The sequence below is a fragment of the Vanessa cardui genome, chromosome 23 (assembly GCF_905220365.1).
Source record: "Vanessa cardui chromosome 23, ilVanCard2.1, whole genome shotgun sequence".
Classification (NCBI taxonomy): Eukaryota; Metazoa; Arthropoda; class Insecta; order Lepidoptera; family Nymphalidae; genus Vanessa; species Vanessa cardui.
Window position 1 is genome coordinate 6,932,310 of NC_061145.1, and position 26,071 is coordinate 6,958,380.

The following is a 26,071-nucleotide window of genomic DNA, read 5'->3' on the forward strand; positions in this document are numbered from 1 at the left end:
TAAAATACGTCTACCTATAAGTTCACTAGTCCCAAAGTTCCAAAGTCATCGACATAGCCCACCGGATTAGTAAGGTGAAGTGGCAGTGGGCTGGTCATATTTGTGGTAGAACCGACAACCGTTGGGGAAAACGCGTTCTAGAGTGGAGACCGCGTCTCGGCAAACGTAGTGTAGGACGTCCTCAGGCACGGTGGAGTGACGATATACGCGAGGCGGCAGGCAGGAGCTGGATGCGAGTAGCCGGAGAAAGACCACAGTGGCGTGCGCTTGGAGAGGCCTATGTCCAGCAGTGGACAAAAACGGGCTGATGATGATGATGATGATAAGTTCACAATGATACGAACGACATTGTGACGCATGAGCGTTGCTTAACGTAAAAAAGCCTAAAATTCGGAATTAGAATAGTTACCTCCGTAATCTCATTATTATGAGTAATGCCTTTCGACCGCGTCCCACGCCGCCCGCCCGCATCTGCTTATTACTATTTATGTGTTAAAACCAAATTGAGATGTGTTATAATGACTGGGCCCAGGATTATTAGTGCGGTCGGGTGCGTTCCCGTAACGGACGGCGTTGTGAACCATTGGATTTGTTGTTTGTTTTATTTATGTGTTTTTAATATTTTATAAATAAATATATATAAGATTTATCATATTATTGTATTTTGCTTACTGGTGATTTATGAATTGATTTCTTTATCTTTGTTATTCGAATTCAACCAATGATAAATAGAACAAGATGCTCACATATCTATATACATATTTGTCAAAATATTTATTCAATAATATCAGTCACAAAGCTTAATGCTGTCCGAACGCTGACGTTTCTATAATAGATATACTAAACTTATATATAAATACTTAACACAATTCTTTAACCCTATAGGTCTTGAAAATGCCTATAAAATAGGAGAGAACGTGGTTATTTATCTCTAAATTTAAGTTCCTAACAACTTTTTTCTCAAGAAAATGATGAATAATATACTTTCGAAAATCTTTCGATCCAACAACAAACTATAGTAAGCTAGGTCACAATATTAAAACACAATACAATAAAATGTATAAAAATTAAGTATCTAACTCCCTGTCCGTAACTGGACAGCACCCTTCCGTGCACCCGGGCACTAGACACAAATGACTTCTCCCTAACCCGACTTCGCTTCCGTCTAAAATATACCAAATAACACTTCACCACTAAACACGGGGTGCATGTTGAATGTTATTCGGAAATATAGATGTCATTTGTGGAAATTATATATTTTTTTATTGTAAAATATTAGCAAAGCGTTAGAATTTTAGCGTTTTTTTATGTTCTATCGTGGTGGTCTACCGGAAGCTTTATTTTTGGGTCATATGAGTGTGTGTGAGCGGTGAAATGAAATCCTAAGGAATTTAAAAAGACTGTTCATAAAATTACATATTTTTATATTGAAGATCTTCCCTTAAATAAAATATAAATCGTAATAACTAAATTAATAAATGACGACTTCCATGGTCGAGTGGTGCGTACACCGGTTTTCATGGGTACACCACTTTGAGGTCCCGGGTTCGATTCCCGGCCGAGTCGATGTAGATTACCATTAGTTTTTTATGTTGTTTTGGGTCTGGGTGTTTGTGGTACCGTCGTTACTTCTGTTTTCCATAACACAAGTGCTCCAGCTACTTACATTGGGATCAGATAATGTATGTGATGTTGTCTCATATTTATTTATTTATTTATAATAAATGAAAATTTACAAATATATAAATATGTATAACGTGATTTAGAAATATAATCTTATACAAATTGCAAATGTACTTTACACGATGCTATTACCTAGGTCGAGTTTGGGATTATTGGTTTCTATTGACGAGTATTGAAGGAGAGACTACTAAAAATGTATGCAAATATAAATGTATAACTAAATTATACTAACTGTATCTATTTATATAAATAACTTAATACAACGTTTGATTGTTTAATATATAACTAGTCTACTGAAATTAGCGCTAATTAGAAATTAGCGTTATAAAATAACTGTTATTTTAAGGTTAAATAAAATTTATCACGACTATATAATTATTCTTAAATAAGTTAAACAAATAAATAACATTATATGTATGTCAATTGGTCGTTAAAATTGAAGATTTGCAGCTACTTTCATTGCATCTCGCTTTGATTGTCGAGTCTTACAAAGTTACATTGGGAGGCACTCAGGGTCCCTCAATGTAACGTTAAGTTCAAAGCTAGGTACGCCAGATTTGCGTAGTTCAAGACTTTGGTTTAATTCATTATTAATATTGTAAATTAAATATTTATTAATTGAAATATTTAATATTAAATAATTGGTTAATTTAAGGTGTTTAAAACATACTAAAACAGCTGCAACAAAATCGAGTGGTCAACAAAAAGTGATTTAAATAAGACAAAACAGCTACATAGAAACGTATGTATCAATATTTAAAAACAGACTATGACTTTTATAAGTTTTCATTACGTTACTAAAATGTTATTAAACAGAGAAAGGTTTAATTGAAACTATCTGTACAGTTATGAGCAAAACGTATGTATAGCCTATTGCAATGGATTTCATAAGATTTGCTACTAACTCAGTATATAATGTTCACTACAAAGAATTTATGATGAATATATCTTTATTTATAATATTGCACCATTACACTTAACAGCTAGTTATCATTCATTTACTTCCAAAATTCCGATTACAGTTTCGTTGCCTTTTTTTATGGAATAGGTTGGCAGACGAGCATATGGGCCACATGATTGTAAATGGTCACCATCACCCATAGGCAATGACGATGTAAAAAATATTAACTATTACTTACATCGTCAACGCGCCACCAACCTTGGGAACTAAGATGTTATGTCCCTTGTGCCTGTAGTAACACTGGCTCACTTACTCTTCAAACCGAAACATAACAATACTGCGTACTGTTGTTTAGCGGTAGAATATCTGATGAGTGAGTGGTACCTATCCAGACGGGCTGGCACAAAGCCCTACCACCAAGTAAACGCTGTAAAAACGTCATTTTTTCTAAAATTTATATTGATTAATCAACCTGATTAATATCGCTTCGATTTGCCGTCAAAAGTTGTTTAATTGGTTATTTCCTGTTTTAGTTATTTATTTATTTATTCGTTTAGCATGATACAAAATAGCAACAGATTATTATAGTACAGCATAAGTTGGTATAGAGTAGAGGCGGTGTAGAGCAAACGAAACTGTAGGTAGGTTAGGGTAAGCTAAGCATTTCGACAAGAAATGCGAGTTATATTTTTTAAATATAACTAGTAAATTAATGAGCATAAAATGGTTTACGTCATTATTAAAATTATTTTAGTTACATAGCTATATACATACCTCAAACTGTTTACTACGTATGGGCCACCCAATAGGGAAAAATGACTAGAGACTACTATTACTAATAGCAGAATGTTCTTTCGAAAACATTAGCCCATATATCGAAGATCTTATTTCCTTTGTGCTTGTAATTATATAAGCTTCGATACACATCAATTCAAAGTACCTATTGAAGTTTAATCGCAGAACAAATGATGATATGATAGTACCTACACTACCCACGCGGACCAGCATTAATGATTTTTTTCTCGCTGGCAAATACATCTGTATATTCCTTCCATTGTGAGCCCGTAAGTGGTACTTCTGGCCGAGCGCCAGATTAAAATACCCACTAAAAGCCAGCGTTACATTTATGGCATATGCAAAACCGTCTTATCAATTTAACATGTACTTATATATATTTTGACGACATACGCAAATACAAATAATTATAAAATCAGTTGACAAAAGTTACGTTTGTATGTTGTCGATAAAAAATAATATAATGATTTCATGGTTTACGTTGATTATACTTACTATACGTTCTTCGGTTTTTTTTATGGAATAGGTTGGCGGACGAGCATATGGGCCACCTGATGGTAAGTGGTCACCATCATCCATAGACAATGACGCTGAAAGAAATATTAACTATTCCTTACATTGTCAATGCGCCACCAACCTTGGGAACAAAGATGCTATGTCTCTTGTGCCTGTAGTTACACTGGCTCACTCAACCTTCAAACTGTAACACAACAATACTGCGTATTGTTGTTTAGCGGTGGAATATCTGATGAGTGGGTGGTACCTACCCAGGCGGGCTTGCACAAAACCCTACCACCAAGAAAAGGGGAAGATACCAATGTCAAATTGCCATAGCTACATAGATATTACTGGATCGTAAATCACTTTTTTTTTAATAAATACATAGCAGTAATGATCATACCTAACAGGCATTGACAAAAAGGGGAAATATATTTTTTTTTTAAAGTTTAATTGATTTTATTTCTCTAATATATGTTAGCTCCGACGTTTTTGTTACTAATATAGTAGTCCAAGATTGTAGGCCCCTACCTCAATACCTAATACATACGTACCTTGAAACAATAAAAATGCAATAAAGTCGTAGATGTAGGATCTAGCATGGCATATGGCATTCGGACATTTAATAAATAAAAAACAACAATGTAATAAATAAGTGTTAAAACATTAACATAGATATTTCCACAAATAATAATTATATAGGTAGTAGATGCTATGTAAAATAGCATATTAAGTTTTCTATCACTTCTTTGCCATAAAAAATATGAAACACTTCCTGGATAATAAAGATAATAATAATTCATTTATAATAGCTCTAATTTCTCAGTGTCAAAGATAGAAACAATTTTTCCATAAGTAACAATTATATTAATGCACGACTGAACCGGAAATAGACATGATTGGCCAATGATGGGTTTGTAAATCGTACAATATGGCGTCTGTTCCGGTAATAGAACAAAAAAATACCCCAGTAACACGGACTATCAACTCGCTAATAACCAAGAGCAATTGATTTTTTAACGTAATAGATGTTCCGATCGGATGGTTTCCATAGATATTGGTAATTTATTCTATTTAAACAATAGAGATACGATGTCTTTATTTATTTTTTTAAATAATTTTATTGTTTATACTGGGAAATGGTATCAATTTTTTTAGTTTAAATGTAAAAAAAATGAAAGGAAAAATTTGCTGTATACTCTATTCCATCTTAAATATTGAATTGATGTACTTAATGAGAGCTTAAATCTATAATATTCATTGCGGATTATCAATAAATTGTTGTTTTCAAAGTTGAAAGTTATATAAGTTTTGGAAGTGAGAATGAAGTGTAGGTAAGTAAGTATATAGTTAAATGAAATAGTCTTGAATTATAAAGGCATTATTCAAGAAATGGTACGTTAGTAATGAATAATGTAGCTGAGAAAATCCCATAAGATACCTACGTAAATCTATGGCCTGTTTATCTTTATTCCTTCTGCGATTGGAATAGATTATACGTACATCTAAACTAAGTTTAGTTGATTGCTCTATCTTGGTGACATCTAATTTGAATATCGTTCATAGAAGACGTCGTTCTAACTACCCTCTGAAAAACCAAGTAGACATATTTTGAAATATTACAATACCTATAACTGAAATGTTTATTTTTTATGAAGACACAAAGTAGGTTTAAACTAATCGAACCAGGCTGAGGATAAACTTTAAAATAAATAATAAAGTATTGTTTATTTTAAACTTAAGATTCATATTCTATATTTGAAAATAGAGTGAAATAACAAATCACCGTTACAATTACTTAGTATACGTATACAGATAGGATGCCTAACTAGGTACCTACTTTTAATATAATAACAATAAGAGGATTTAAAAACATATTCCCTGAACCAACATAACTTATTTTACTACATGAATAATTCAGCAAAAAAATGAACGCCAACAAACATAACAGATAAAAAACAAATGATCGTTCACTGGTTCTTTACAAACATATAATAAGGAACGGCCCAAAACAACTGAATGTCAAATTAGATTACATTTCCACGCTCACTCACCCTAAAAACCACTAACCGTGAAGTTGGACCGAAAGTAAATAACGGAATACAAGATGGCCGCGCCGAACGTCACTTCAAACGTCAAAACAAATTGTCATTAAATGTTTACTTTGAACATTACCGTATTGTATACAAAGTTCTTTTATCTTCTAAGTACGTACATACCTATGTAAAGTCAGGGTAAGAAAACGTCGTTACCTTAAAATCTCTTCTCCTGTGCTCAGTATGATAGATAATCTGCTTTATCGAGAATGACAAATTGCGTTGCAATGATTTGATGTTTAGATTCAAAAGGTACTAAGAGTTTAAGACTTGATAAAGAAGTGAATTAGAAAACTGACGAAGGTTTTCTTACTCTGACTGTACTGTACCTTAATTATAACTAAATATTATCAATGGTAAACGATTTTATCCAAAATTTATATTAAAGTAGATAATGTTTTTGAAGGATATATGTAATTTCAAATATTAAATTATTCTTAATTTATTTCCAATTTTCTTTACAAAAAAACATGTTAATAGCTATTAAAAAAAAGCTTGATGAACAAAGGAAAAATCTTCACTACCTACTGATTTGTTTTGAATAGATATATACTTACCTATATTTTTAAATCTAAGGCGATTTATTTTAAAGATCGTAAATAATACAACAAATATAAATATTTTATTATGATATATGAATCAAATTTTATATTATGATACATAACTTAATTGTTTATAATTCATCTCATGCTATTAGTTGAAGGAAAACATCGTGAGGAAACCTGCATGTGTCTAATTTCATAGAAATTCTGCCACATGTATATTCCACCAAGCCGCATTGGAACAGCGTGGTGGAATATGTTCCAAACCTTCTCCCAAAAATGGGAAGAGAGGCTTTAGCACAGATGTGAGAAATTTACAGGCAGTTATTGTTGTATTATGATACATGATACAAACATTAAATAGGCTCTGTACCCCGTATCTTAGGGGCCAGTGACTTGCCAATAACTGCTTAAATTTTTAGACTTATTATTATGTTTACATTTGACGTTAAAATATTTTAAGAAAATATAAATAAAATTTGATCCTCATTAGCACCTGTAGTGCCAAGATCGCTGTAATTTTCATGAAGGAACTGTGTATGATAGTCTTTTGCGAACTACGTAAGTACCTATATAGAATTCAAACGACTTGTGAAAATAAGTAACCATTGGTATAAAAGTTGAATACGATTTGTTTCAGTAACAAGACTTATTTATTAGTGTTGCTAAGTCTATACCTAAGTACTTATATATGTATGTATGAAAAAAATAAATATTAACATCGCACATTGTTAAATGTGATAAACGAATCGTCCAATTAAAATGCATTTTATTATTAACTTAATAAAGAATATTTTATCTATTTTTTATATTCATAAAAATTTAAACTTCATAAACATCAACGTAATTAAAATAATTAATTGCTTCCGATAGTCTATCCACAATGTCCACTTCACGGACAGTAGTAAATATCTTTAATAGCCGTCCGACAGACGCTTAAAAGCTACTGTGTTAAATTAAGGCAATTAACCGATGAACTATAAATGAAGTAAAGTAGCAATTTCTAAGTGACAAACGTCAGTCCCATCGACGCTAAATAATGTAGAGCCGTAGTTAGAGTCGCGTCTTCATCCCGATAATTAAACGGAGACCGCTCACCCCCACCTCCCCCTGTCCCCGCGCCGAGCTAAATTAATCACACTATGAATCTCGCCCCCCAATCCGGGGCCCGATTAAAAAGTTTTATTGGAGAGCCGAGTGTGAAAGCCCCGCTCGCTTAAACCACATCCTCCGACCAATTGCTGATCGGCAGCAACGGAACGACGGCCCGCCATTGGTCGATACCAATCACGCCACGCCCGCCACCGCCGCCCGGGCCAGGGCTGTCACACGCCACGTCAGTTGACCGATGCGCGTCGAACCGTCAGCCGTATCTCGTGTTGTTGTGAGATAAACAGCCTCCGATACTTACTGTGATCGTGTGATGGATGTGAATTGAACTATGGAGGAGGAGTCTATGTCCGGGCACAGCTGTTCCGAGGACGATATCAGTGTTGGGCGGCCGTCACCGGCGCCGTCGCGGTCGCCGTCGCCACAAGATTACTTCAGGCCGCTAAAACGATTGAAGATGGCTTCGGAGCCGGTCGAGGAGCGTCGCGGGGAAGGCGTGAAGAGTTTCTCTATACTGGACATTTTGTCGCATAGTCCGCGAACGCCGCCGCGTATAGTGCGTCCATGGGATGCTTCAGGGTTTGAGCGATTGCAGCGGTTACAGCGCTTAGCCGGTGCGGCACTGCTGGATGGCGAACGTTGGAGACTAGCAGCTCTCGGGCTGCTGAGGCCGAGGGAAATGGCGCCGGCGGAGTGCTGTGACTCAGCGTCAGAGAGATCGTCGTCAGCTTCCGATTGCTGTTCGGAGCCGAGACGCGCGTCGCAAGCCGGCTCCAACGCTCCTCACACGCCTCTGGACGCCCTGTTTCATATGACCAGCAAAACTTTTGAAGCGAATAATCCTGACAATGGAGGTAAGTACTTGTGTCATCTTGTTTCTAATTCTATCCAAAATATTTTTAAACGACTCACGTCGAAACCTCAGAAATATAATATTTCGAATGTTATATCATAGACAGATTTTTTTTTATATGATGATCATATTAGTTTCATACGCTAAGTATGAATATATTTATATAATATAATTATAACGCACGTAATAAATGATATATCGATAGATATCGAAAATATTAACACACACATATAAAACACTGTCATTGACTGACAAATTAAATCATAAGAATTAATAGCGGAAAAGTATATAGTATTAAATCGTAATTCCCGTCAAGCATTCTAAAACTTACCTTTAACTAATTTACATTTGAATCTATAAAATAATTATATAAATATTATTTTAGCTATGACTTAGATGAGGGATGAATTTTCTTATTAGAATAGCTTGACATATTCTTCATCTGTCATTTTTCGTTATCAGAAAAATCTCTATCATTTATGCCTTGGAAGGTTTTTTGGATTAAATAAAAAAAATGTGTATCTGTGTATAAAATTAATATTTAGTGTGTATAAAAATAAATAGATTAAGTAAGGTACCTTTACATGCATAAAATAATTTCATCGTTGAAAATTTTTTCAAAGTATATTTGGACACAGTTAGTATGTACCTATTTTATGTTTTTCAAAATATTCAAATTTGCTTTCTTTCTATACAAACGCTCTATATGGTACCACATGGTACATAACTTATTCGTAAATCTATAAAAGTCACATTAAGGTTAATATTAGTGTCCATTGTAAGACCCTTTATCATTAGACGGTTTTGAATAAAGCATAAGGTAACCCAATAGATTAACCATTGTAAAATGAAAAAGGAATAGTAAAATCGTATTACAGAGTTTTCTCGTGCTTAATTTGTAATTATAATTCATCTCGTGCTCGACGTGAAGGAAAACATCGTGAGGAAATCGGACATGACCGACGTAATGCCTTTCTATTGCTGTCACAAATATGAAACTACATTCGGTTAAACCAGACTATGTAGACTACTAGCTGTTACCCGCGGTTTTGCTCGCATAGAAAATATGAATATATTTAAAAATTAAATTTAAATATTGCATTGATGTATAAGACCTCTTTGTTTAAACACTTTTTTTCCAATTAAAAAGAAATAGACTTCTTTTTAATATATCTAGTCTCAGGTTCCAGACTATTTGTGTTCCTAATTTCATTTAAATCGGTTCAGTAGCTTGGGCGAGGAAGGGAGACAAAAGACAGACTATGGATTAGGTATAATATTATTCTATGTCTATTTTATGGTAAACACAGTTGCACACAGGCAAGTCGTCATTGTAAGGGATAAACAATTAAAAAAGTGTAATCGAGCACCTTTAACTTTAACACAAATCGCTTCTCAACAATCTCTTTTACAGAAACCTAATTAAGAAAACTAAATATAAGATAGAAAATACTAGTTTAGACACTTAGTTTTTACGCAAAAGTTTATCTAATTTCTCGGTTCCATTAAATTTCTTATCTGGTCTATATCATGTATCTATAAAAAACAAAATTATTTTTAATATTCAATACTCTACAAAATATATCAAATATGAAATATACATAATGTAAGAAAAGTTAGAAGCTTCTTAATATATTTTTTTAGTTCCTTCATTCTATTTTCTGATTTGAAATATACATTGGTATAAATAAAATCTCTCTCCTTACTTGCACATTACCAAAAAATATCGTTCGAGATATGTTATCTGTTTATATATTATGTGTATCTAATTAGAGCCATAGAGTCTAAAATGCTTGATACTAATTTACTAAATTCAGTATCAAAATTCTTACTTTGCTGAAAACAAATTTATAATTTAAACTATTTCGTATTAACATAACTAATAATTAACAATTATTACCATTCACAAATCAAATATAAATGTATATATAATAATAAATATTATACAATACTAGAGTAATATGTTAAATTGTCTATTATTATGCACCTACCCAAAAATTACAGTAATTTAAATATAGCATAATAATTTTTGTTTACATGTACCTTATTATTTTTGACATAATAATTACAATCTAAACTTAAGCATAAAAAGAAAAATTAGACATCCAACGACTGTAACATTGCTTGTAAATAGCTTTGCATTCTCATTGTGACGGGAAAATCGATAAAAGTGAGCTTATAATTCTTATAAACATTATCACTAATTAAATATTACAAACTCAATTTTAAGCTAAGTCTATCCAACCAATGTATATTTGCAGACACAATTAACATTTCAGTTACATGATATACTACTAAATATTACACATTTTTAAAACTTTATTTGGATATTAAATGCAAAGGCATGCTTGTTTCAAGCATATTTAATATAGAGATGGGAAAATCAGTAATTGAGCTCAATACTATTTTCGGCCATTAATGTACCCAATTTATGTTTAGAAAATCGTTACCAGTAAGTGAGCCCAATTTATTGTTTACTCACAACAGTAATATGAATTTGATTACTTATCGAAAGCTTCGTATAATATTCGTCAATCAACGTAAGTGTGATTGTGATATCTATCTTTTTTGTCATTTATATATTATAACTGTAAATTATAAAAGAAATATTATATTATGTTTGAAGGGCAAACATTTGAATGTCATACAATCATTCCACTAATTTAATTTATTGTTGTATACGTTTGTTATTGTATAAATATTATGCAATTGAATTATTGATTACTTTTCAATAATTGTGTTTAATTGAACAAGAATTATAATAATATTTCTATTAATGAATCTAACATTGTGTACCGTTAACCGAATATTTTTGCAGATAATATCATAATTAATTAATTTTGCAAGTAAAGGAAATCACAATCAATTTTATGCAAGTACTCTGAACCACATTTAGTTTATTATATGAGATTAAATTAATTATAAACCTGAAATGTTCCAAGAAGAATCGGAACTTCAGGATATATTTTTCGCCATTTAAAATTACAGATCAATTATTTATTAACTTTATTCAATTTAAGTTATATCTCAAATTAAAATCAATAAAAACTAATTCCAAAATGTTGTATGTGGGAAATATTCATATAATCGGAATAAAAATATAGCCGCAAGACTTATTTGCCAGTTTGTTATTTTTGACGTATGTTTTAGTATATATTTATTAAGTATTGACTAAGTATAAATGGAATTCACTTAAAAACTGCGAAATCCGAAAATTATATTGTTCCAGCTAAATTTTTCTTGGTTGAAGTATTTACTGAATTTGTCACTGTTTCTAAAAATAAGTAATACCTATAACTACGGTTATTCATATATTTACTATTGTAATTATACGCGGTGTACTAATAGACAAATACTTTTAACATTTACAATTTACCTATTGTTCTTACTATTTTTATTTAAATAGGTATCATCTATTGATCTCTCTAGCTCTAATTCATAGTTTTTATGTATGTAGTATAGGTTTTATTTACTATAATTAACTAATTTAGCATATGAAATCGTTATTTCCGATAAATGGTACATTGCTCTTTTATATACTATTTAAATTAAATAACTAACTCTTTTTTAATAAAACCAATAAAATTTTGCTGATTTGTGGCGCGGTTCGTTTTTGTCTACAGTTTTAAATATCCATGTAATACTATTTTGTTAAATATCTGATTGAAAATGAATTTAATATTATTTATTTAAATAAGTTCTAAAAGCCCTTTTGAAATTGTCACGTTACACGGTTGAATTAAATTTAAAGCTTTCACGTCCCTTATTTACTTTCAGACTATGCACAGCCTAATGTGGTGGTTTTAATAATATATTATACCATTCTGCAGAAGTGTTTTATTGATTTAGCTTTACGGAGCTATGTCACAGAAAAATTATTTTATTTAACCTCTGAAATTTGTATATATTGTCATGTGAATATCCGAAGTCGTTGAGTCATGAGTAAATCTTTTGAAAAAGTTAGAACTGAGTAGAAAAATTGTAATTTTAAATAGGATATATTAATAGAATACATATAAAGGATTTGTATACGTGGAAATTGAAGCATGTATTATTTCTGTGAAGTCTTACGGTATATAAGCGTAGCTGTTGCTAAGTAAGTAAAAAAACAGCAGTTTTGTTAAACTGTTGTTTTTTTTTATTTAGAAATAAATGGGATATTTTATATTTCATTTAAGTACTTCCTTTATATAAAGATATCTTACTTCATATACCCAAGAAGTTATTTCTCTTTACATAAACTTATTTTCAAATATAAATTTGCAAATCACAAACGCATTCAACACCTATTATATAGGTACCTATGTAACGCAAACCCCCAAACTATAAAATGCAAATGTTAAATTAAAACAATAGAATTTCGAAATAAGAACAGCACATAAAAACCTTTCAATGACAGTGTTGCTATTGTAAAGAATCAATGGATGATTAGGTACCACGATAATACTTATTGGTTATCGAGGTATGTTAACATTGGTAATATTAACTTCGGTATAGACGATTATATCATGATTACAGAGCGGCGTTTGTAATTGAAACATGGCTGAATGCATCTGCCGAGGCGCTCTGTTATTATCTGTGCGTGTTTTTTTTTTTTTAATTGTCAACGATGATTTTGGCAGTCATTCTGTTTATTATGTTGTCGAGAATGCGAATTTGTTTTAGAATTTCATGAATTAATTCTATCTGATTTATCAAATTTCATAAATATTTTATTTACATTTTTGTAATATAATAAATATTGTAAACAGTTGTGTTCAATTTTTTATATTTGAATTAAACACTAAAAGTAGATACCTATATTAAAACAAAACAATGATTCGTACAGCTTACAATTTTCTTTAATATTATTTTTAATATCGCAGTATATTAATTAATAACATTACAAAACCACTTAATCATTCAACAGAGCAAATCAATGAGCTTTTAAAGAGCCCAAAAGTTGCATTCAATATTATACAAAAAAAGCGACTATATTATAAGCGTAATTTACACGGACGTTGCAAAAAATCCATTGTTACTGGCACAAAAGAAGACATCACCATTAACAATCGTTCTAAATTCGAACAGACGTCAAAAGGAAAGGCGGGAATTGTCTATGCTCCATATGTTACAAGATTAACATATTAAACGGCGAACTGACTGAGTAATTTGTCATTGGCGGCTTGATTGAGGAAGTCATCTCGTTCAACGGAAATAATATTTTTTTAACATCCCTCTGGCGGCATTAGATATTATTGTTGATATCTATATCATTATGCATACATTATTATATGTATCTATCTATACTATATTTTTATATGAAATGATCGTGATATGTTACATTTTTTTAAGTAGATATACGTTTAGTGCCTTCATAGGTACTTATTAAAACTATTAGAAAATATACAGTATAAATACCTAATTATAACTAATATGAATACTTTGTTATTACATAGGTAGGTTAAGTACCGTAATTTTAATTCTTTAATTAATTTTTATTGAATAACAAAAACAATAAATACCTATTTAGAAATATTGGGCAAAAATTTCTCAAGAGTATTTAAATTAAAAAAAAAAGAACGGAACAAAACATTCTACAAATAAAAAAAATGTCACTTATAGGTATAAACTACAACCAATAAAAGCACTTTTGAATTTCGAATACGAAAAGCATAGCGCATAACATATACAAAATAGTAAAATCACTGGTATAAAGTTGCGTTACACAATTGTATGTCACTCTCATTTAAACCAAGGACGGTATGCGCATTTATGTCACCATCCAGATAAACATTAGGCATAGTTACGATGCAATCACTGTGATGACTCGTAATAATTCAGCTATTTGCTTAGAATCTAACTATTTTTCTAATGTTACTTAAGCTAGTTTTAAAAACGATATAGGAAAATAACCAATTAAAATATACATAAACGGAAACGTGTTATACAAACCTAGTATTTATGTATGTATATGTAGCAAATTATTCATTCGCATTAAAATATTCTATAATATATTTTTAATATAGTAACAAGAGTTAATCCCTTTTGCTCTTGCACTAAGAGCGCTGTTTATTATTTATTTGTTTTAATAATAATTAGTCGTAAGTTTGACAACGAAGAAACATCGTAAGGACATTTGGGTGTATCGAATGATTCATAGTGGAGATAATCAAATCTCCTTACGTTAATAGAGGTTCCTAACTGTCGTAGTTCGTTAGACAAGCAAATTAATGCAAGTGTCATTTTGCATTTTTCTAAGTTTAATACAATACGACAAACATTGTATACTACTTGTCTGGTCTTCGGATTCGAGTTCTCACCATCTTCAGTTATGGTAGACATTATAAATGAGACAGCTGATAGTTGGAAAGAGACAGTTATATATTACAAATACGTAGTATGTAGAGTTATAACTTGTACTTATAGATATTTTCAATGTTAGAAAAAAATATATATATTTTTAATAAAATATAAAATGATTCTCTTTACATAGAATCATTGGTTGGTAATAACTCTTCGTAATTTCCCCCACAGCATTGAAGCGCCCAGAAAACACATTATAACTCATTTTGTCTATGGTCGTCAAGCGCGGGCCCACTTGGGATTATTATATTTTATTACCCCCACAAATTGTGCTATACAACCTCCTGTGGGGTCCAAAGGTGTCAGAACCGGCACGTTTGTATTACCCCTATTATGAAAAAAAATAAAAAAAGGCAGCAAAAAGCCGCTCCCGCCATTATAAAGCGTACAGGGTGCTTTTAGCCAATAATACGTTTAGAATTCGCTGACTAATTGATTGTGAATAGTTTTATTTAATTGAAAAACGATAGGGTGTTCAGGAAATAATTATTTATAATAAAATAAATGTATTATAATCATTTTACATTGTAAAAAATAAGGTTTTATATAGCTGTAACTGAATGAAAAATCTAAAGGAGTTTTTATAGGTACAGTAACTGTATTTCTAGTACCTGACTTATTTCGCGTTGTAAGGTTGAAAAAAATCAATGAACTTTTATTATGAAATATTATTACAATGGTGTCGGCGCATGCGCATAAGATAATATTAATTTATGCTAAATAAAACAAAATATTAAAAAAACGAAACAAAATGTTCTATTGTTCACCATAATTTGTACAAATCCTCGAAGCCCAAAGGCATGCAAGGTGTTTACATCTACCTCCCTTCCTCCTATAAGATTAGAGCGAGGCAGGTGCATTTCGATTAATTTAATTATATTATTCGGATACACCTTCATCAGTTGATATCTTTTGTACATCTGTGGTAACGTGATGACATAGCTCGTTCAATAAATAACGGTGCGCACTTTTAAAAGAAATAACGCTTTTTATCTTTCAATTTCCCGCAATATAATAATATCCTGCCAATATGAAAATGACGGGTTCCTTACAACCTTTTAAATATTAGCAATAAGAAAATATTGTAAAATATATATCAGAGTAATAATAATTACGCAACGAAATGAGATACAGTTGATTACCCTAATTAATTTAGTATACTTAGATACTTACTAATTTTTTTTATTTATTTGCTTTTGAAATCTCGAGGTAAAGTCCCTGACATTATCGATACATTGCAAATTACATTTTTATGATATTATGTCGCTCCAGTCTGTAATTAGTGTTAGTCTCACTCTTAATTAACAAACAAAGCAATAAAACATCGATATTACAAGTACGTAACAAATTAAAAACACCTATTTAACGTCTTGGGTATTACAAGAACAATTAATATACATTCAAATTTGTTTCGTATCTGCGTTTATTAGAATACATTTAGTACTAAAAATATTACAATTAATACAATAAAAGTAAAATTTAAAGCAAAGCCAGAGACGTCAAGATTTTTTTTTTAATTTGATGTAGGTAGTTATTACGCAAACGAAGAAACTATTGCGACAAATAACATTTTAATTTTAATTGAGACAAAATATATCGTTCTTATTAAAAATAAAATACTTAGTTTACGTTTTATAGTTAACAAGAACAAAGAATATAAATAAAATTGTTCGCACCGTGTAGCAGCGACCGTAGCACTTGATATTACCGTCGGCGTTGGTTCATTACTAATAACCCTACATTTGGACACCCGGGCGAATTATAGGGCCGTTTGTAAATAAACCGGCGGCTTTGTGGGAAACCTGATGTTATCCCAAACGCACCATACAAACATAAATACACATTGTCGACTGTAAAGCGTTCATGTCAAATTAACGTAAATAAATCTATGTAACATTTTTAAATATACGAATATTCTTGATTATAATATCATGTACCTACAATCAATTTTATAGATGAATATTTAGCACTGTGTCATTAATCTTATATGATACATTCGACGGTTCCAGTGTTTTACAATGAACATTCATAATTAAATTTGAGATAAATAATATAAGCTTAGTATTTTACAGACAATAAATAGGTAAGTACACTAAGTACAATATAATACGACATGAATCTTATTTAAACCAATCAACGAATTACATATTTTTTTAAATAAATATAAATACTTCTTCTATCTGTAAAATCAATATAAGCGATTTTTTAATTCCTTAATTGAATTTTAATCTGTGACTGTAAGTCTCGTGGCAGAACCATTAAGATCAATGACCAAAGAATAAAAAAAAAGCAACCATTAAGTTTCACACCTTTCTAATAATTCAGGAGATATTGATTTAGATAATAATCGATGCTCCATCGATTTATTTTTTCGAATTTCGACCTCTTTCTGTAATTACGTGCGTTTAGTGGCGTTTAGAGTCGGTTTTGTGAGTTTTACGTACAAGGTGTGTTAGTTTTTAGTTAACATTTGTGAAGTTTTTATGGCATTTGGGGCGTTGCATACATAAAAATTAATTTGATATGAACTCTTCTCAATCTTCAGAATACTATGACTATTTTTACATATTCACAAGAGTATATTGTGCTGGATAAATATATATCGAGAAAATTATTCATAAATAATATCGGATATAAAAACCATAGACAATGTTATAATTTATGGAATTATAAAAGATGTAAGTACAACAATAAAACAAAATATTGAGAACACCTGTTGAAAAATAATTACGTTTTATCGATGAAAGAAATATAAAATAATTATTATTTATTCAAAAAGTTTTAATAATGTTTAATAGCTGGCTGATATAACGATAAAATGAACAAAAAACGTCTGCTGCATGTGAAAATAAATAATTTTATATAAATACTGATGAACACATGGAAAAATGAGTTTAATTAAAAAAAGGTTTCATTGCTTCAGTCAACTCGACGTATCAAAGGACTATAGAAGTTCACTTTCCAAAAATTACGAATCTCTTTCAACACCGTCACGACTTATTCTTCCATTATTAAAACACGCAAACCATTTTTCATTCAATATAAATTCCGATGTAGGTCACGATGTTTCATTATATTCATAATTAGCACATTCAAATCTACGCTCTAAATAAAAGAATGTAAAGGGTATATTCGCTTGTGTGAATTAAAGCAGATGGCATAATGCTGAGTTCAGTGCACCAAAGATTGAGCGTCGAATTATTTTCTTATTGGCGCGATTGTTTGAGAAAATGGCTTTTAATAAAAGGAGTGCGTTTTGAATCAGACAAAAGTTGCTTCAATTGAATTCGGCGCAACCATTCTATTCAATCATTTGCGCGTAAAAAAATATATTTGACAGCTACCTGTCAATTCGACAGTTTTAAAGAGAATAACTTAAATGGTGTGTCATATAATCGACGGATAATAAATTATATAACGCAGGCACATGCTATATAAAGAAAACAATGGCCAACAATATATTGGATTACATTTTTGACAGTTTTAGTATAGAGTGGGGCATTAATTAAATATGGAACTGTTATGTTATGTTTATATTATTTTAAGAATTAAATCTAGCTTATTTTTAGTATGTACTTTACTTTTAATATAAACTAGAGTTTTCAAAGCTTTTATTGCCTATGTGAAATTAGCCTTAAATAGAATTGAGTCCAAACTACCTACCTTAATGTTACATGAAAAGCTAATCCATTGTTAATAGCTGATATCAAAAAGCTAGCATTCGTCTCACATGATAAGAGCCCTATCACTTAATTGAATTATGTTTACAAAACTACGGTATTATGGCGGGAGTGAGCGAGTTGCTGATTGGTTAATTTAAATGGGCAATAGCGTGTTGTTTAAATATAGAACAATGCGCGTAGAGGTTACCGTAGGTTTTATTGTTCCATTTTACTGTTTGTATATCAGGCAGGCTTCTGTAGATGACCAAAGTATATATTATTGTACCAACACATAGCTATGTCACGTTTTGGCGTGAAGTGCACAGCGCTATTTTAAGTTGATAATATTTATCATTTTTTTTAATGCCCGCTATTTAGATGTTAGCCTGAGATCCGCCAAAAAACGGCCTATTACTTTTTAGAATATACAAACGCAATATGTTGAACATAATAAACTGAATATAGTGTCTTGGTAAAATAAAATATTACTTAAACTATAAAAGATAAGTATATTACAACAATAATTTCTAAAATGTAATAAATCATTTAATATTACAAAGTCCATAAGCAAAACGTTTAATCTTTTCATTACAAAACTACTCGAATACTGAACCATAGAACGGGTGGGACATTTATAACGGTGACACAGATTGCACAGGGTTTAAAACGTTGCACAAATAAGTAAAATACGGGGGCGTTTGTCGACACAGTGCCGCCTGTGGTTGTTGTTGGAAAACCCACAACAGCCGCCTTGGATGAGTATTGCGTTGTCTCTCATAATGCAAACCGCATTCAATTTGAGACGAGGAAGCCGCGTGTATAATTTAAATATTTGACAGGCTTATAGCCTAATTTGGAGACTTGATAGCTCAATTTTAGTACACGCTACCGAAATGCGCCGATCGAAAGGTAACGATTTTCTAAATTGCTGATAGCAACACTGGTTATCCCGGAATAAGCTAACTTATAACTTCTTTATGTATACCTCAATATTGGACAATAATTATTAGATCATTATAAATATATGACTTTAGAACACATTTTTTTAATTTTAAATATACAAGCAATAATGAACCTTATGGCATTATTTTTTAATCAGTGTATTGTTCTATCTTCTATTCGAGTATATGTGTATTATCTGTGTAATTATTTTGTTCCTATTGACAGTTCAACTGTCAACTGTCAGAGTAATCGTTAATAGAGCTCCGTACGTGTATTTTCAAACATAAAATCCTTAATCAAACGATCCTAAAATTCACCGAAGTTCATTTCGTCGAACTATTAATATCAAACGTCAATACGAAGGCACAATAAAGCGTCGATTTGCTCGATACAATAAAGGCTACTTGCTATAAATACACCCCATTGTTGTTCTAATCCCGAGTTGACTAATCGACCAACGTTTGGCTACTTCACATTGAACGCGTTTTAACGCTTAAAGCGCTTTTCGCAAAATCGTTTTTTTCTTTCAGCGAAATTAAATAGAAAGAAAATTAATTTTCGATGGATTCGAATCGAAGATAATCGAATCTAGATAAAAGATGCCTGTTTGAAATTAGGTAATTTTGTCCATTCATGTTATTGTACTAATTAATAAATAAGAGCTAAGAATAAAATTAAGAAAATATATTTTTGAAATAAAAATAAATCAATATATCGTCTTTAATATATTATTTGATTTAATTTTTAATTAGTTATCAAGTTTTTGCAAATTTATTGAAATTACTTGAAATCGAAATTTATGAACATATAGCACTCTAAATATATGAAATCAGAACTACCTACCTGTTGGACAGATATATGATCTTACTTGTATATAGAGCCTCCACATTAATGGCTAAACCTTTAAGATAGAGCGCATAAAATCTATGAATATAAACGGATGTATACGGATTCAAAATATAATAATCATCAAACTTTGCACCGGTTATATATTTCCTATGGAAGCACATTATTCGTTCATCTTATTTGATATGAAACGCTTCCCGTGTGTAAGGTCTCTTACATCAGGGGTAATCAGTGGCGAGCAGTAATGGTGGCTGTAATTAAACAGGCCGGTGGCTGGTTGTGATTGAATGTGCCGTATTTAGTCTGCTTTGATACAACCCTACGTATGCTTATTCGTTTGTAGCTAAAATACGTAACGAGAACTGAGACTCGTACTAAAACGTTATGTATTAACAGCGTTTATGTTTAACAAGAAGTCGCCCGCGGCTTCCCTCGCGTTTTTTGGATCTTAGTTGTCATGTGTAAGGCCAAATAATAGCCTTGTCCTTTCTTGGAGTTTAAGTTTGCTTCATACCAAATTTCATCAAAATCGGTTCAGCGGTTTGGTCGTGAAAGAGCAACAGACAGACAGACAAAGTTACTTTCACATTTATAATATTAATAAAGAAATGAAGATCTATAATTATAACCAATACGTTATTTACTTAGTACTTATATTAAAGATCCACAAAATAATTCTTCGCGATAAAAAAAAAAGTGTATAAACTTCACTGTTATTTTCAGTTCTTCTTATAAACAAAGTAATGCATCGCATAAATTACAGTATCAAAAAATAAATCTCTATCAAAGTTTCCGATAGCGATGCAAAACAATTTTATTCACGGATAATATCTAACCCGACACCTCGTAACAGCTTAAAATCACCTAGTGTTATAAAAAATGTACTTATTCATTATACATGCCAGCAATAATCAGGTTAATGCCTTACAATTAGTTTGAAGCGACCACCGACGGAGTAACATGTGGTCGAAAACCGGTTACAATATAAAACGAAGTCTTTTGCACAGGAATAAAATAGTGTGAATTCAAAAAAAGAACCTAAAACAAGATGGTGGTTCAATGCGAGCTGTCAAAAACGTGTCAAATTGCAATGATGTTATAAATCAAGGTGTGGAAAAAATAATAAGCATTTATTTTCTTTGTAATGCAATTAATTGCAATTGCATTTATTTTTAAATGACAGATCACAAAGGATTCGTTTTACATAACCGTCACAGATAAAAAAATATCCCATACGGAAGACATGTTTATTTTAGTGACAGATTAATTCGCAAAATTCAATGTCGGTATACATTATGGAATAATTAACCTTAAAAGATTATCGTTATTAAAATCTATTTTCTTTTTGTTATCTCCCGATAAGTTCCAAATTCTTTTTATTCGTGCTACTATGGGTACCCTACTCCAGAGATTGAGCCATTTCATCGCAGCCCGGGGTCCGATGCTATCTATTGCATCTTTCTTATTGTTCACTTATTTTGATACCCGCTCCGTGTTTCGGGCAACCGTTCATTATGAATTAGAAGCGCTTTGTCGGGTTAAGCCTTCAAGAATGCGAGATAGTTCGAAATTTGAATACCATTTTATTTTTTAATTTTGTTAATAAGCTGCCAGTGAAGTTAAATTAGAGAAAATAATACTTCAGCTCCACTACATTTTAATATTCAGCGAAGATTTTAACTTGCATGTTTATTAAACTTTCTTTAAAAAAAATACGTAAAATTACGAAAAAGTTTTTATATATTTTAATAACATTTAAGTCAATCACAATGGTCATGGAAATGCTTTATAAGTTTTAAATATTATAATAACTTATGTGACTCAACCGCCCACGCGCTTTAACACTAAAGATTTGTATCTTATTGCCGTAATCCAATTACCAGAGTCTTTAATACCAAACCTCCTAATCCTATCAAAGATCGAAATACGACACTATTACTTCATTGTTAAATAAAACGTACTACTGTCAACTCTATTACAACAGCATAAAGACTATCTTAATCGCAAAAACCGTGTAGTGCTTTTTCATAAATCCAACAAATTTGTACAAAATTATAGAAAAATTAACTTTAACTTGATAAGAATAAGGAATATGTAATTAGTAAATAGGATTTGTCAAAAACAAAACAACGAAAAAATAGAGTTGGGATTTGTTAATTTGAACTGTATACCCTTGTCTTAAAGGCTATTTAGAGTGTAAATGTAAGTTGGTGTATAGGCTAAGAGATGGCGAGACGAATGCGTAGGAAATCGGGACTTAGTGTCAACACTTCACGGGTGATGGCTGTAAATGAGGGTAGACACACAATGCGGTCACCTCTTTGTTGTTTAGAGCGGAGTTACACGCTCTTTGACGTTCGTCTTTAGATGTAATTGTAAAAGTTACAACGGTTAACAAAAAATATGTACCAAGTAAGTAACAATATAGGGAAATTATAGAGTTTTGATACATTATATCATAATTATCGACTAAGTAAGGCAGGTTTGGGGTTTGGGTTTTGTTACTTTTGGTATCACACAGTTCCTTGATAAAACCTAGTTAACATTGTTATAAAGCAATCATATAAGTATCTTATAAGATATACCAAAAGCCATACCACACAAATCGTCTACGGTGACCTCAACAAAGGCATACTAATTGCCTAGCGCGGATCGGTGAAATTAATCAATCTGCGCAGGAGTGAACGTTGAAATCAGTACAATGGACCGTCGCTCTTATAACCTCAAATTTAAAGGTTGAAATGCATTAAATGTATTTATATATACCTGTGGTCGACCGTACCTGCCTAATATAAACGTTGTAGTCGGCGCGCTTTGAAGTCGCTGCACTCTCCAATTAGCGTTCGCCGCCGCCTTTGGCGTCCGCCGCCTTTAAGATGTCGTCCGTCTCGCTCGCACGGCCCTCTCGCTCTAAGCCCCCATGGGTGCCATCGCGGTAGGCTTTAAACGTGTCGTAATGTAACGTATGTAGTGTTAGTGTAGTGTAAGTTCACACACGTAAAGATCTTTATCGATGTAAGAATTTTTTAATGTGATGAAAGAGTAATTGGCCGAATCATGGTCTATTTAAATGTTTAATGTTAGGAGAAAATTACTTATTATATTTAAGACGTGCCAGAGAAAACATCTAGAATGTTGACGTATTCACTGTCTTTGAATGGATAGAATGGTTCCGACTATTAGTAGGGTTTTAAACGTCATATACATGTAGGACGTAGGTGTACTTATATCTAGGTATATTTAAAAAGTCATTTTTAATTATTATGTCAATATCGAGTTATTAGCAAAATATTTAAATTTGACTTGCATATTGCATCTCTCACCTTAACAGTAAAATGGAAATGGAAATATCCGATTTTACGAATGAAACGTCATCAGGTATTGCGCAAATGCAGCATGAAATGAGAACCTAAAGGCTAAAAACAACTAAACCACTTATTGTTTTGTAATAATTAACAAAAAAATTGCCTGTTATATCTACAGGTCGGAAAAAGCCTTATATACCATCATCTTTCTCCATTGAGGTTGATGGACACACGTGTGACAAATATAAATCCAACACAAACCAGGTTGACTCACAATCCAGGTTGACTCACAATTTTTGTCTTTATTGAGTACGAGATAAATTATATTAGCACGAATTAAGCACATGAAAACTTAGCTGTGTACGCCCGGACCTTACGGTCAATCTTAGTTCCCTTGAAATTGTATGAAAAATTATCAAACAAGCTTGAATAATATATAAACAACATTTATAACGTATAGTTATTAACCTTGCTTCACGTCAATCGTGAAACAAAAATATTTATTTTAAAAACGTGCGACAAAAAGTTTTTATATGCAAAATAAAATATAATTTATGTTGTCTACGCTCTACGTTTATTCATATATCAATATTGTGGCACAGATAAAAATGATCACCAATAAGGCTAAAATAACAAATAGCAACCGTAAATCCTAATAATAATGCATTCAGGCAGAATTGAAACGGCCACCCCGTCCTCACAATAAATCTTTACGAGGATATCACTTATTTTGCATAAATAAAACAAAATTAACCCTTTGCATCGCCCGGTAGCCGCCTGATGATATTGTAACCAATAACAAAAATGAATTAAAGAAAAAAAAACTCATAAATGGTAAGAGAAAAAAGGTTTTACATCAAAGAGTCGCCGCGGTCACGTACTGGCTGGTTATGACGACCAGCGGGTGTTAGTCGCCTTACCAAGGAAATTAAAAATTATGCTAGATGAGATTTGAAAAATGAATTGAATAGGATTTTAACTCGATATTTCATAAAAAAATGCTTAGAATGTTACTCGATTTGAGTATTTGAAGAAATAACTGTGCTCTCGAGATCATTTAATGAAAATTATTATAGTATCGCATAAATACGTAGTAAGGTATATCTCGTAATACATCTATTTAAATGAAAATAAAAGCATCGTGATTAGAGCACGAGCTGCCTGCTTCATCTGTAATGCTGCCATTCACGATCATTTATACGTGGTTTTCACTGTTATCGACACAATGTACTGTAGATTGTATCATTAATTGTCTTAACAAAAATCATTATTTTAATAAAACGCACTCTTTCACTTAAAGCTTTGACTTTGATGATGTCAACTGTAATCTAACAGACTTCTGACTCGTAAATGAATCGAAGGTGCAATGATTCGAAAATTAAAATAAATATATTAAATAAAATACATTGTTGCCGATGAGTACGAATGCTTCCGAACTCCGACACGTTACAAACCATTGGAATAACGCAGGCTCTTTGTAAAACGCCGCGGCTATTAAAGTGCGATTAAGCTGGCCCCCGAGACGGAGCGGCTCCCACTTTCGATTTTACAACTATCTAAAATTGAACTGCCTATTCTTAAATATAAGAATCAAATAGTTTCGACAACTCCCGTCTCGCTCGGATGAACCCGTTTCGATAGAGACGGGTTAACTATTGCGAATCGATGAATGTTTACGTGATAGCTATTAAAAAATATCTCACGGTAGTAATTTATGTTTACGATAATGTATGATACGGTTTATGAACTAACTAGATCACTATCATAAGCAAAAGGCCCACATTTAATATCTTAAATTTTTTTTATTGTTTCATTTATGAATAATGTGTTTTTTTTATCTGAAAATAATGTTTGCAAATACAAATGTATCAATGTATGTTACACACACATTGACATATTAGTATTATCATACATGAAAATATATACGAAGTATTATTATATAAGTTTATACTGTATCGCGTAGATTTTCCAATTCAAATTTCCACATATTAAAGCCTTATTATAGGTAAAGTCTACCTACCTTAACTACTGATAAAGACTTAAAAAACATTCTTAATACATTCATATTGTTACATTCATTTATGTTAAAAACAGTTTACCACTAAATCCAAATATTAAGTTTGTTTAAAAATGATTTGTAAGAGTTTCGATCTCTAGAACCAAAGCAACTACAGGGATGAATATTCTTATATTTCACAATCGCGATGTAACTTGGATAAATGGCTAATCATAGAATCTTTTAGCTTTTATAAATACATCTTCAAACTAAATTATGGCTGTAATCTCGCTTCTCAAATCGGCTTAGCTAATTTAATGGAATTAACGGCTAAGCTTTTGCAGACATTTTATGATGAAGACTCGTTGTGGATTATTTTTATGAGTTTTTTTTATTTGGTGTTAAATGTAGAGCCTTTTTAATAGAAATAGGGTTTCTAAACGAATATCGCGAGTTTAATTCCTCGTACCTAAATTGTACTAAGCCTTAATTTGTGT

The 26,071-nt window shown here is 31.5% G+C and overlaps 1 protein-coding gene across 1 annotated transcript in view; it reads left to right on the top strand.

Moving 5' to 3' along the window:
* The first annotated feature begins 7,872 nt into the window (after window positions 1-7,872).
* The window catches only part of LOC124539804 (homeobox protein BarH-like 1b), a 51,239-nt gene continuing 33,040 nt past the window's right edge, over window positions 7,873-26,071 (top strand). Inside the window, exon 1 of the mRNA XM_047117158.1 lies at window positions 7,873-8,479. Within this exon, the coding sequence (XP_046973114.1) occupies window positions 7,957-8,479 (523 nt within the window). The 5' untranslated portion in view covers window positions 7,873-7,956. The remainder of the gene's footprint in view (window positions 8,480-26,071) is intronic.